Below are 12,898 nucleotides of genomic sequence, written 5' to 3' on the forward strand. Positions count from 1 at the left end.
CAGATGAGGACGAGGTTCTCTTCTGAGCCTGGTTCCTCTCAAGGTTTCTTCCTCTGATCATCTCAGGGAGTTTTTCCTCACCACCATTGCCTCAGGCTTCTCATTAGAGATAAATATTAGAGATAAATAGTAACTTTTACTATGTTTCTATACTTCTTTAAAGCTGCTTTGAGACAATGTCCATTGTTAAAAGCGCTATACAAATAAATCAAACATTGTCAATGATTATTCTCTATTTTTATGACCCAGACAGTCGATAAAGGTATTTTGTGTATCTTTTGATTCCTTTTGATACCAAAAACAACATATTTCTGCTCATATAAAAGCTAGGGAGAGGGTGTTTTTTTTTTTATATCTTTCTCCTCCCCCCCAAAAACATTCTCACCCTCCTACTGATGACTTGAGAGGATCAGCATACCTGATCAATCCGTTGCAGTTGCTTAAAAAGCCAGCAGTGACGTTTGAAGGGTGTGTAAACATTAACCAGAGCTACTGAGAGCGCTCAGGCTTTGAGGAAGCACAGAAATCTTAAATGGTGAAGGAAGACAATTCCAGGTAAGTTTATTTTTGTTGCACGGATCAATAATGTGTAAAACCTGCACAGAGTCTCTTGTTTACATTTTAGTAATGAACGAATCTGTGATGTATTTCTTCCACGGCAAGATCTTTTCAGAAACTGGACAGGAATCTTGAGCACCAATGGGTTTTTTTTTCTTTTTCCTCTTCTGAAAAAGTCATTCAATAGACCCCAGCCTTGCAGCTCTGCATGTCCAGATATCATACTCTGCTCTTCTTTTTCCTTCTTTCTCGCTCGTCTTCAGGATGCCTCTGGACTTCAAGCTCAGTGTTTACTTCACCTTCGTGATCGTTTCATCCATACAGACGTCACACGCTCATTCGCATTCTGACACAGCCGAATCGCCGAGAGACAACGGTCAGGTCTCACGTTCGGCCGAGCGCTTGGAGGACGCTTTTGAGGAGCAAGTAAGAACAATCATCTAAAAGCCGAACTCAACCTTTTATTTCTGACCAAACGCACGCTGACCACGGCCTTATCTAGGACACGGTGATGCAAGCAACCCAGATCCATAAAGTTGTGTTTTAGTGCCTGTGTTGAAAGCAGAAATCTTAGTCTTAAACCCTTTTTACAGTATGCTGGTGGAATGGAAATGGACTTATGGGACATTTTCAATCAGTAAAAACAAATGAGTGAATGATTTTCTGGCTGTGAGTCTGATATAAAATGAGTCAGTGCGTTTGAGATGTGTGTGTTTTCCCACTGTTGGATAACCTTACACAGAATTTTAGTGGTTGAAGATCAATTTTAGCTGCTTTTTAGAAGCACTTGGGGCATCTCAGAGAGCAGAAATGGGTTTACATTTACTTCAACATTTTTGTAAAAAGTGCTTGTTTTTTGTGACTGTTCTATGAGTAGAGTATGAGTATGAGGCTGGGGAAATTCTTATGAAACACTACAAATTCTTAAAGGCCTGAGTGTCTACTTTCACATTCTATGTAGCAGACATGTAGCAATAAAATCAGTTTAAACCATCGTGACCCTGACCAGGCAGTGACTATAAATGAATGAATGTCTTTGTTGAAAGTAAAAAGCCGCTGCTTGTGCAATTGTTTTTATTGCACCCCAGTCCTCATGCACACCTCTAGTCTCAACCCAATGTCTTGTGATCCTGTACCTGTTAAATCCAAATAATGTAAATTGAATGGAATTAAATGACGTTAGAAATGATTCAGTTGAATCAATGAATCACTGATTAAGTTGAATCAATGAATTACTGATTTAGTTGAATCAATTAATTACCGATTCAGTTGAATCAATGAATCACTGATTCAGTTCAATCAATGAATTACTGATTCAAGTGAATCAATGAATCACTGATTCGGTTGAATCAATGAATCACTTTTACAGTTAAATCAATGTTTCACTAATTCACTTAAATCAATGTTTCACTGATTCATTTGAATCAATTAATCAATGATTCAGTTGAATCAATGAATTACTGATTCAGTTGAATCAATTAATTACTGATTCAGTTGAATCAATTAATTACTGATTCAGTTAAATCAATCAATCGATCACTGATTCAGTTGAATCTATGAATAACTGATTTAGCTGAATCAATTAATCACTTTTACAGTTTAATCAATGAATCACTGATTCAGTTGAATCAATTAATCACTTATTCAGTTAAATCAATGAATCTTCTAAGGTGGGTGTGTGATCATTTTTTAGACAGTGCAACCCTCAAGAATAAATACGTCCAGACTACGTCAAAAGAGAAAAGTTCTATAGGACAAATATTACTTATAGCCGCTTTAAATCTTCACGTGATATGGCTCCTGAGTACACAACACCACCTTTGACCTTGTAAATGTTGTTAAACATCTGCGTGTCTTCTGTAAGGGCTACTACCTGCAGCGTCTGTTCCTGGAGTACGGCAGCAATGGCACCCTGACGTATGAAGGCCTACAGAAGTTACTGGGCAGCCTGGGACTGGGCGAGGTCAGCGTCCTGGAGATCAGACATGGCGTGGTGGTGCATTCCTCTCCCAGCCTGGCTCATATTCACCAACACTTAAAAGAAGACCATCATCATCATCCTCATCCCCATCAGCTGTCATCAACTCAGTAAGAGTCAGAAGTTTAGTTAGTGAATCCTCATAATATTCTAAACAGTGCTTCTGGGTTTTAATTAACTTCAAAGGACAGAAGGACTGGTCTAACTGTTCTAACGTAGATGTGATGAGGAGCAGAAACAGAGTGTGGTCAGAAAATGTGGTGCATTAAAGGGAAAACTTCAGGTCTAGAAGAGTCATTGATCTGATTTTAGTAGAGCTTTAGGACTCAAGTCTGGGTTTAGACTCCAGTTTTGAGATGTTTTCTTTATTAACATGGATTTCTTTCTGTCTTATTGTCATTTGTACTTGGACTTGTCTCAGTCTTAGGCTTCAAACCCACTAAATATGGTCTTGGTCTTGATTAGGAGTGCAAAAAAATAAACAAAAAAATATTCATAATAAAGTCTGACACACTGTGAGAAAACAAAGTCTAGACCCAGATTTGATCTTGATCCCCTTAAGACTCTCTCTCTCCACATGATCTCTCTTGGTCTTGGTCTTTACATCAAGGTTTTCTTCACTATCCTTCAATATTTTAGTTAATGTTAACATCAATACACCATCAAGTACATCCATGTTCATGAAGTAAGTTAACACTTTATGAGTAGACAAGCTTTTGAATATGAACACAGCTATTGTTTATTCAGTCATAAATTGTCGCTTTGGTGTCGCTTTGATAGCTTAGTGTTAAGGTCCCACCTTGCTCAAGGGCCCAGCTTGGACTACAAGCTGGGCCCTTGAGCAAGGTGGGACCTCAATTGCTTCGTTGTATGATATTAGATAAATTGTCGCTTTGTAAATTTATAAATTGTAAACGGAAACATGGTGCCCTACAAAGGACTTGCATCTCATCCAAGGTATTCCTGGGATGAGCCACGAAATGGAGATGCATGACATAATGAATGAATGAATCGTGAGTCAACTTGAATCCTGAAATTATCTCAGGTTCTAGGGGCCACAGTGGCTCAGAGGTTAGCCTGTTGCCTCCAGGGTTGGGGGTTTGATTTTGATTCATGCTGTATGTGTGGGGAGTTTGTTAAGACTCTGAGATTGTTGATCAGAGGACCAGAGGGCACCTGTTGGGCAATTCAGCAAGGCCCTTAACCCTCTCTGCCCCAGGGGTGCTGTATCATATCTGCCCCAGTGTTCTGACCTCAGCTGGGATAGGCAAAGAAAAGAATTCCGCTCGAATGTATGTGTGGAGATAATGAAGGCTTCTTCTGGCATTCAGGGGTTTCCAGTTTTCTCCCCCAGTCCAAAGAGATGCCTTTGAGTCTGATTTCTATATTGTCTGTAGTGTGTGAACGGGTGGGTTATAGTGTCCTGTGATGACTCGGTTCCCCCTGTCCCCTACCATGTGCCCCGAGTCCCCTGGGATAGACCGTGCGATCCTATGTAGGATAAGTGCTACAGAAAATGCTGTAAATTTATGTAGAGAATAAGTAAATAGTGACATCTAAATCTGCAGAAACCTCCTTTAACATGGCAGTAAATTGCCTTAATGTGTCGTTAATGTTTGATTTCACACAGATACTCTGAGCCTGAGACTTTTAAAGCCAAATCAGAAATGCCTGTAAACGATGTCAAAGTCGTGGTGAGTGGATCTTCAGGACAGGGAGATGGTTCAGGATCTACGCCTTCGCTTGGCACAGAAGAAACACTACTGCTCTCTGATCATCTGACAAAGAACCACCTCCATGAGAACGTGAGTGCTAACTGTTAAGCCGTGTGGTGTAAAGTAGCCTGAATGATCAAAGTGCATGTCTGATAGCTGGCTGATATCATGTGAACAAAGGTAACCGAAAGGGGTCACAAAACTCTAATTGTGTTTAGTCGCCAATCAGAGAGGATTTAAAAATAAGATAACGACTGCTTATAGGATAGAAGACATTTCAAGCTTTATAGAAAGAAGCAACTCACAGCATTATCACTCTCTTCCCTCCGTTTTAGTGTCTGAACGTCACTCAGCTCCTGTGGAACTTCGGTTTGGATCAGGCGTCCCATATCACCCCAGCTCACTTCACCTTCCTGTGTCCCGCTCTGCTCTATCAGATCGACAGCGGTGTGTGTCTTCGCCACACAGACCCTCACACGAAGGAAGACGGGAACAATGTGGCTTTTCTCAGAGGTGATCGGTCACTGAGCGTAGATGATCGCGTTTCTGACGCTAACGTTACTTAGAGGATTCTGATGTTGGATTTTAAAAATGTCTACAGTGGAAGATAGCTTTTAAAAAAAAACAATCAAGAGTTGAAGAATTCAAGAATTTAAGAGTTTAAGAAATCAAGAATTCAATTGTTCATGAAATCACAGGTTCAAATTTCAAGAATTCAAGAGTTCAAGAATTCATGAATTCGAGAAGTTAATAGTTCAAGAATTCAATAGTTTAAGAATTCAAGAATTTAAGTGTTCAAGAATTCAATGTTCATGAGTTCAAAAATTCAAGAGTTCAAGAATTCAAGGGATCAGGAGTTCAAGTGTTCAAGAATTAAAGAGTTCAAGAATTCAGTAGTTTAAGAATTCAAGTATTCAAGAGGTCAAGAATTCAATAGTTTAAGAATTCAAGAATTTAAGTGTTCAAGAATTCAATGTTCATGAGTTCAAAAATTCAAGAGTTCAAGAATTCAAGAGATCAGGAGTTCAAGTGTTCAAATATTAAAGAGTTCAAGAATTCAGTAGTTTAAGAATTCAAGAATTTAAGTGTTTACAAATTCAGGAGTTCAATAATTCAAGAGATCAAGAATTGAATAGTTCAAAAATTCAAGAGTTCAGGAGTTCAAGCTTTCAAGAATTCAATAGTTTAAGAATTCAATAGTTTAAGAATTCAGTAGTTTAAGAATTCAATAGTTTAAGAATTCAATGTTCATGAGTTCAAGAATTCAAGAATTTAAGTGTTCAAAAATTCAGGAGTTCAAGCGTTCAAGAATTCAAGAGTTCAAGAATTGAATAGTTCAAGAATTCAAGAATTTTTATGCTCAAGAGTTCAAGAATTCAATACTTAAAAAATTCAAGAATTCAAGAGTTAAAGAATTCAACCGTTCGAGAGTGCAAGAGTTGTGGCAGTATAGAGTTGTGGCAGTATAGAGTTGTGGCAGTATAGAGTTGTGGCAGTATAAACTCGGTCTCCTTCAAAACTTTATCCGAGACTGTGGAAAAGTTCAAAGTAGTCGATTAAAGAATTTTAAAACTATTAAAATGCACAAACACATATAATAAATAAACTTACCTTTACCTACATTTCACTAAAGTAACTGAAGGTAATGTAGGCAGACTCAATTAAACTAAACTGAAAAGCAGAATGAAGTAAGTAATGAGGTAAGGAAGGTTAAATAAATGAACATAGATAAAGTGAAGAAAATAAGTGAGGTAAAGTGAAGTAAGAAATGAAGTAATGTTAGGTGAAGTATGTAGGCTGTGTAAGCAAGTGATGTGAAGTCAGGTAACATAGGTGATGTCATTGAACTTGTAATAAATCAAATCCTTGTCCATTTTTCCTGCTTCTAACACATCAACTTCGAGGACAAAATGTTGACTTGCTGCCTAATATATCCCACCCACTAACAGGTGCCATGATGAGGAGATACTCAGTCTTATTCACATCACCACTTAGTGGTTATAATGTTATGGCTGATCTGTGTATAATTGTAGTCATATTTTATATGCATTTCATGCTAAATAAATACAAATAAATTAAACTGAATTGAATTGAATTGAAATGAACCCTCAATTACTCAGGTGTCACTCTGGATAAGGGCATCTGCCAAATACTGTAAATGTAAATGTAAGAACTGTATGTATATATTTCCTCTTAGCTCTGGGTTGGGCCTCTGTGGCGCTGCTAGTAATCAGTCTGCCGTCCCTCGTGGCCCTCGGACTGACCCCTCTGATCCCCCCCGCTGCCCTGCGGACCTTCCTGTGCCCCATGGCGTCCATGGCAGTGGGCACACTGTGTGGAGACGCCCTGCTGCACCTACTGCCTCATGTAAGTGACCAGGAAATCAGTGAAGAGAATAAAACCGAATATCAGATTAATATTTCATATTCACCCAGAGAATCTGTTTGGGTTTTAATATGATATATGAAGTTGTTATATTTTGTTAGAACTTTAGAAGACTGTTTAGTCTCTCAGGACTGTACAGACAGAAAGTTGTGTGTATTAAAAGTTTGTGTGTGTGTGTGTGTGTGTGTGTGACTAGATGACATTATTACACAACATCAAGAGCTGGAAAGGTTAAAATATAGAACTTTTAAATGTCAAATCTAATCCTTTTTATATGTTTCATGAGTATGATAAGTGGTGCATTATCATTAAGCATGAATATGTAAATGTGGTTGTGTTAAGTTCTTGAGTGTGTGTGTGTGTGTGTGTGGTGTATCAGGCGAACTCCGGGCCACACAGCGATCACCAGAATGCCGTGTTAAAGGGTTTAAGTGTACTCGGTGGACTCTACCTGCTCTTCGTGTTTGAGAGTGTTCTTGGTCTCAGACACAGCTACAAGGTACACACACACACACACACACACACACATTAAACACTTCTCTTAATTGGGATGTTTTTTTGTTTCACTCAGAAATCAAAGAAAAGACAGCAGAACAGAGCAGAGGCCCGGGAGATGGAGGCGTTAGAGGGTAAGTTTAGAAAGATTCTTAAGGCTCACTAAGAATTATTGAGTTAAATCTAAATGAATTAAAAACCTACAGCTGAATTCATGAAGAAACCAACATGAGGAATTTTACGCCCCAATTATTATTATTATTATTATTATTATTATTATTAGGCTTGGTGGAATTCTACAATTTTTAAAAAAAAATATTTTAAATCATTTCTGTCAAAACAAAATATTTTCTAGTGATAGTTGACAGTAATTTGTTTATTAATAGATATATTATAGATAGATAGATAGATAGATAGATAGATAGATAGATAGATAGATAGATAGATAGATAGATAGATAGATAGATAGATAGATAGATAGATTGCATAGTACAGGTACAGAGCAATGAAATGCCATTTAGCATCAACCAGAAGTGCAAATAGTAGAAATTATGCAAATGAATAAGTGCAGATAAATATGTAAATACGTATACATCAATAAATAAAGCTATGGCATGTAGTATGTGCAAAGAAAAGTATGTGCAGGTTGTATTTACAGCATATAATGTGTAAAGAAAAATATAATGATATATTTGTGCATTATGTACGTTGTATATACAACAGTATCCGAGATAATATGTATATACACCATTCAGGCATAACATTATGATCACTGAGAGGTGAAGTGAATAAGACTGATGATCTCCTCATCATGGCACCTGTTAGTGGGTGGGATATATTAGGCAGCAAGTCAACATTTTGTCCTCAAAGTTGATGTTAGAAGCAGGAAAAATGGACAAGTGTAAGGATTTGAGCGAGTTTGACGAAGGGCCAAATTGTGATGGCTAGACCACTGGATCAGAGCATCTCCAAAACTGCAGCTCTTGTGGGGTGTTCCCTGTCCGCAGTGGTCAGTATCTATCAAAAGTATCCTGCAAGTTGCCATGAAGGCCCCACCTCACAACTTACAGGACTAAAAGGATCTGTTGCTAACATCTTGGTGCCAGATACCACAGCACACCTTCAGGGATCTAGTGGAGTCCATGCCTCGACGGGTCAGGGCTGTTTTGGCAGCAAAATGGGGGCCAACACAATATCAGTCAGGTGGTCATAAAGTTATGGCTGATCGATGTATAATTAACAATTATGCTATTATATTTATAATTCTATTATTATGAAGAGAGTGAGTGAGTGTAGTGTAATGGAATTTGTTCATTTAAACACACCATCAAATTAGTTTTTGCATTGAAAATTTTCAAAACATGATCATTCACAGCCGACTCCCAGACCGAGATGCCCCCTGAAAGCTAGAGTGTCAGGAGTTAAATGAGGTGGTTGTAAATAATTCAAATGTGATCAATGCAAGAGACTGTTATAATCAAAGAGGCTAAAGGCTTTTCATGTATAATGCATGAGGGAGTGAGAGTGGAGCGCTGCAGGGGTTTGTGTAAACTTCGTCTGAATAATGTTTAAAATACTGCAAATTAAGTGGAGAAAAGATAGAAATCAGTAAAACAAATTTTCCAAATATTTCTGTAATCATATTTCATATTTGCATCATGCTCTGATGAACAGATACGGAAATGTAAAGTCTAAGGTTCTCTTCTCAAGGTTCTTCGACTCCTGAGTGCTCCGTGAACCCTGAGTCTGGTCACGGTCATTCTCACACACCGCCGGATCGAAGCTCCTCCAGCCTCAGCACCGTCGCCTGGATGGTCATCATGGGAGACGGAATCCACAACCTTACAGACGGACTAGCGATTGGTGTGTATCTCCAAGCAGGTTTCTGTAGAATTCTTTTCTTCACATATCCCAGCTAAGGAAGTTGGGGTCAGAGCGCAGGGGCAGCTATGATACAGCACCCCTGGTGCAGAGAGGGTTAAGGGCCTTGCTCAGATGCCCAGCAGTGGAGCTTGAACCCTGATACTCTGATCAGTAACCCAGAGCCTTAACCACTTGAGCTACTACTAATGAAGCTCATATGAAAGTAGACACTCAGGACTTGTAGTGTTTTATAGGTATTTCTGTTTTCCCCTATCCTACTAGGGGCAAAATTGAGAGGAAATGTATAATTTTTTTCACACAAATGTTTCTATCTTCAGAGTAAATGTTGATATGTTTAGGGCTTTGCTCAATGCTCAGAAGTCTTACACTGGTTTTCTGTATCTCCTGCAGGTGTGGCGTTTTCTCAGAGCCTGACTGGAGGTCTCAGTACCGCTATCGCTGTCTTCTGCCATGAGCTTCCTCACGAGCTGGGTATGACACTCTCTCTCCAGCACTCTGCTCAAACCGAGCCCTTCTAATATCCTCTAATTTATCCAAAAACAATTCATTTTTTAGTTAAAACATGTGCTATGAGTAAAAGCTCACTAACTTTGCAATGCCTGTTATTCTTATCATGAAAAACCACCCTTATTCCTTAGTCATCTGTTCAAAGGATGTGATAGCTTAGTGGTTAAGCTGTTGGGCTATTGATCAGATTGTTATGAGTTTGAATCCCAGGTCCACCAAGTTGCTGCTGCTGGGCTCCTGAGCAAGGCCCTTAACCTGCAATAGCTCAGTTGTATGAGACAAATTGTATGTTGCTCTGGATTAAGGTGTCTGCCAAATGCCAGAAATGTAGCTGTTTGAGGATGTGGTAGCTTAGTGGGTAAGGTGTTAGAGTACTGATCAGAAGGTTGTCAGTTTGAATCCCAAGTCCATCAAGCTGCCACTGTTGGGCCCCTGAGCCAGGCCCTTAACCCTCTATTGCTCAGTTGAATAAAAATGAGATAAAATGTAAGTCGCTCTAGATAAGGGTGTCTGTTAAATGCTTTAAATGTAAACATGTTCATTCAAGAAAAATTATCCAGTGCCTTCGTTAGGCTATAGGGTAGCATTTATTTATTTTACCCCAATGATTTGGATCAATTCATCCCCTTTTTAGTGTAGCGTGCAAGTTTTCCTGACTTTTGGGACATTTCACATCCGGGTGGGCGTGGTCTCTTCCAGGATAACCCCCATCCCCTGAATAATGGATGAGCGCTCACTAAACGGTTTGATTAGCATGGAAGTGATGAAAATAATATGTTATGGCCAGATCTTTGGAGCCAAATTAAAGATTTATGAACCTCCATCATCAAAAAAGCAACTTCGGGTATAAAAGAAATGGTGGCTTAAAATGGTAGTGTGCTAACATCTTACTAACACATTTAACATCAGTTTTAACTTTTAAAATTTGTAGCACATCTGGATATTTAATCATAAGTAAATGAAGTAGGTAAAGAGATCATCAGCGTCATGAGGACTGACCGTTTCAGCATGTGTGTTCAGGTGATCTGGCCATGTTGCTGGCTGCAGGTTGGCCTGTACGCAGATTGGCTCTCTTCAGCTTGCTCTCGGCTGTACTGGGATACGTAGGGGTGCTGACTGGCACCGTACTGGGCCACCAGTGGGCACATCACTCGCCCTGGATACTCACACTCACCGCTGGAGTCTTTCTCTACGTGGCACTCACTGACATGGTGAGAAAAATTTAAATCTGGGTTTGTCCTTCATCAAAACAACAATATGAATCTAACTGAAGTGAATATTACGCTTCAAGTTTCATATTTATAGCTAAGGCTAGATAGGCGGCTAATACGACAGGATCTCTAAAAGGATTTTTAGCCCTATTCTTAAATGTTTATCATATTTCCACCTCAAGCTAATTAGATGTGTCCTCCTGACAGGATTTCTGAGAGGCTTGTTATTTCTTATTCATACCTATTCATCATCTATAATGCTAATGCTAGCCAGCTAGCTAGTGAAATGATTTCTGAACCTTGATTTCATTTCGAAACGTTGAGCTTTACTGCTAATACTAAACAGAAAGAATGTATGAGACAACCTGACAGGATTTCTTAGAGGACTCGCATCATGTTTACATGCTAGCATGTGTAGTGCTAAAACTAGACGAAAAACTAGCATGAGCTAACTTGAAAAGGATTGTTCAAAGTACTTTAAGTCATATTTTTATAGACATGTTTATGGTTTATTATAATACTAGCTAACATGGGAGGATTTCAGTGAGAAATTTTTTATTAACATTTATGTTTGAAAAGCGAACAAACATGAAAAAGCAACATCTTCGATTTGTTATTGTAAAAGAAATGCTTTTCTTCAATTTGTCTTAAATCACTCAACTCTGAATCTGTTCCCTGTTTCATTTTACGATCCTTGTGTTAACCAGCGGTCCCACATTGCTCTAATTAGGTTAGCATGTCGCTAACATTTCTTGTGCTTCCAGATGCCCGAGATGCTGCATGGAGATCGAGGTTCAGTGAGTCCTCTCATCTCTTTCCTGCTCCAGAGCGTGGGCTTGCTCACAGGAGGAGGCATCATGCTGTGCATCGCTCTCTTCGAGGAGAACATCAGCGTTAACTTGGGGGACGGATGAGAGACAGAAAATGGTGATGAATCACATGGTGGAATCATTGATCAGCACCAGACCTTTGCTAAAGTGGACGGCTTATTGGGTTAGCGTGCTGAAAGGACAGTACAGGAAGGAGGAAAGCTGCTTCAGTGAGACTCAAGAGTCTGTTTACTAATTGGTCTAAAAGTTGCTTTGGGAATTTTTTTTTATATGAAGCTAATTGTGGTGTAGCTTTCCTTTAATGTTTTTTTTTTGTGACTGAGTTTTATATGAAGGATCTGACTGGTCGTTTATTAATTGGTCACTGATTACCTCTGGGAAAGAATTGTGAATTATCATAATATTTTGCATTAACACATCTGTTGTTCTGTATATTAAATGTTTAATTTTGTGTGAATATGTTTAACACATCTATAAGAGCTGTCAATGCTGGTCAGTAACAGTTTATACACTTTATAGCAAACGCTAGCTAAACAGAGACACTAGCATGAGCTAAAGTGACAGGATTTCTGAAAATCACAGGTTATATTCTACTAATAATGCTAGCCAACTAACATGAGAGGATTTCTGTAAGGTTTTTAAAGTTGTATTTCTAAACATTTATCATCTTATTAAATAGAAATAACCAGCGAGTAAGAGCTAACATTTATCATCCTCACAGCTAATTCTAAATAACCTGCTAGCAAGAGCTAACCTGACAGGATTTCTGACAGGATTTTAGGCCACGTTTATAAATGTTTAGAGCTAACATGAGAGGATTTCTGTGAGGATTTAAAGCCATTTATCATCTTCATCTAACCTGCTAGTATGAGCTAACTTGACAGGATTGGTAGGACACATTTATCAAATGTTTATAATTTACTTCTGATACTAGCCAACTAGCTAACATGAGAGGATTTCTGTAAGCATTTTAAGTTGCATTTCCAAACATTTATCATAATTTATCATCTTATTAAGTCTGAATAACCAGCTAGTATGAGCTAACCTGACAGGATTTCTCAATGGATTTTAGGCCACATTTATAAAAGTCTATCATCTACTACTGATACTAGCCAACTAGCTAACATAAGAGGATTTCTATAAGGATTTTAAGTCATTTATCATCTTCACAGCTAATTCTAAATAACCTGCTAGTATTAGCTAGCCTGACAGGCCTCATTTATAAATGTTTCTATTAAACATGTGCATTTTAAGTTGTATTTCTAAACATTTTTATTGTCTTCTTAATTCGAAATAACCAGCTAGCAAAAGCTAACCTGACTGGATTTCTGAAAG

The 12,898-nt window shown here is 38.5% G+C and overlaps 1 protein-coding gene across 1 annotated transcript; it reads left to right on the forward strand.

The window, feature by feature from the left end:
• Nucleotides 1-493: 493 nt before the first annotated feature.
• slc39a5 (solute carrier family 39 member 5) lies at nt 494-12,371 on the forward strand. The gene is made up of 12 exons (XM_058410285.1): nt 494-555; nt 822-984; nt 2,423-2,646; nt 4,167-4,341; nt 4,587-4,764; nt 6,449-6,618; nt 7,016-7,135; nt 7,208-7,265; nt 8,842-8,994; nt 9,406-9,486; nt 10,543-10,733; nt 11,498-12,371. Exons 1-12 carry the CDS (start codon nt 533-535, stop codon nt 11,645-11,647), a joined length of 1,686 nt encoding a protein of 561 aa, XP_058266268.1. The 5' UTR covers nt 494-532; the 3' UTR covers nt 11,648-12,371.
• Nucleotides 12,372-12,898: the final 527 nt, after the last annotated feature.

The sequence above is a fragment of the Hemibagrus wyckioides genome, linkage group LG15 (assembly GCF_019097595.1).
Source record: "Hemibagrus wyckioides isolate EC202008001 linkage group LG15, SWU_Hwy_1.0, whole genome shotgun sequence".
NCBI classification, from domain to species: Eukaryota; Metazoa; Chordata; class Actinopteri; order Siluriformes; family Bagridae; genus Hemibagrus; species Hemibagrus wyckioides.

What these genes read in the sequence shown, in the direction of transcription:
- slc39a5 (XM_058410285.1), top strand. Translation starts at nt 533, where the DNA reads ATGGTGAAGGAAGACAATTCCAG. An exon ending in AGGACGCTTTTGAGGAGCAA is followed by an intron (nt 985 to 2,422) that starts GTAAGAACAATC and finishes GTCTTCTGTAAG; the next exon opens with GGCTACTACCTGCAGCGTCT. An exon ending in TGAGCTTCCTCACGAGCTGG is followed by an intron (nt 9,487 to 10,542) that starts GTATGACACTCT and finishes ATGTGTGTTCAG; the next exon opens with GTGATCTGGCCATGTTGCTG.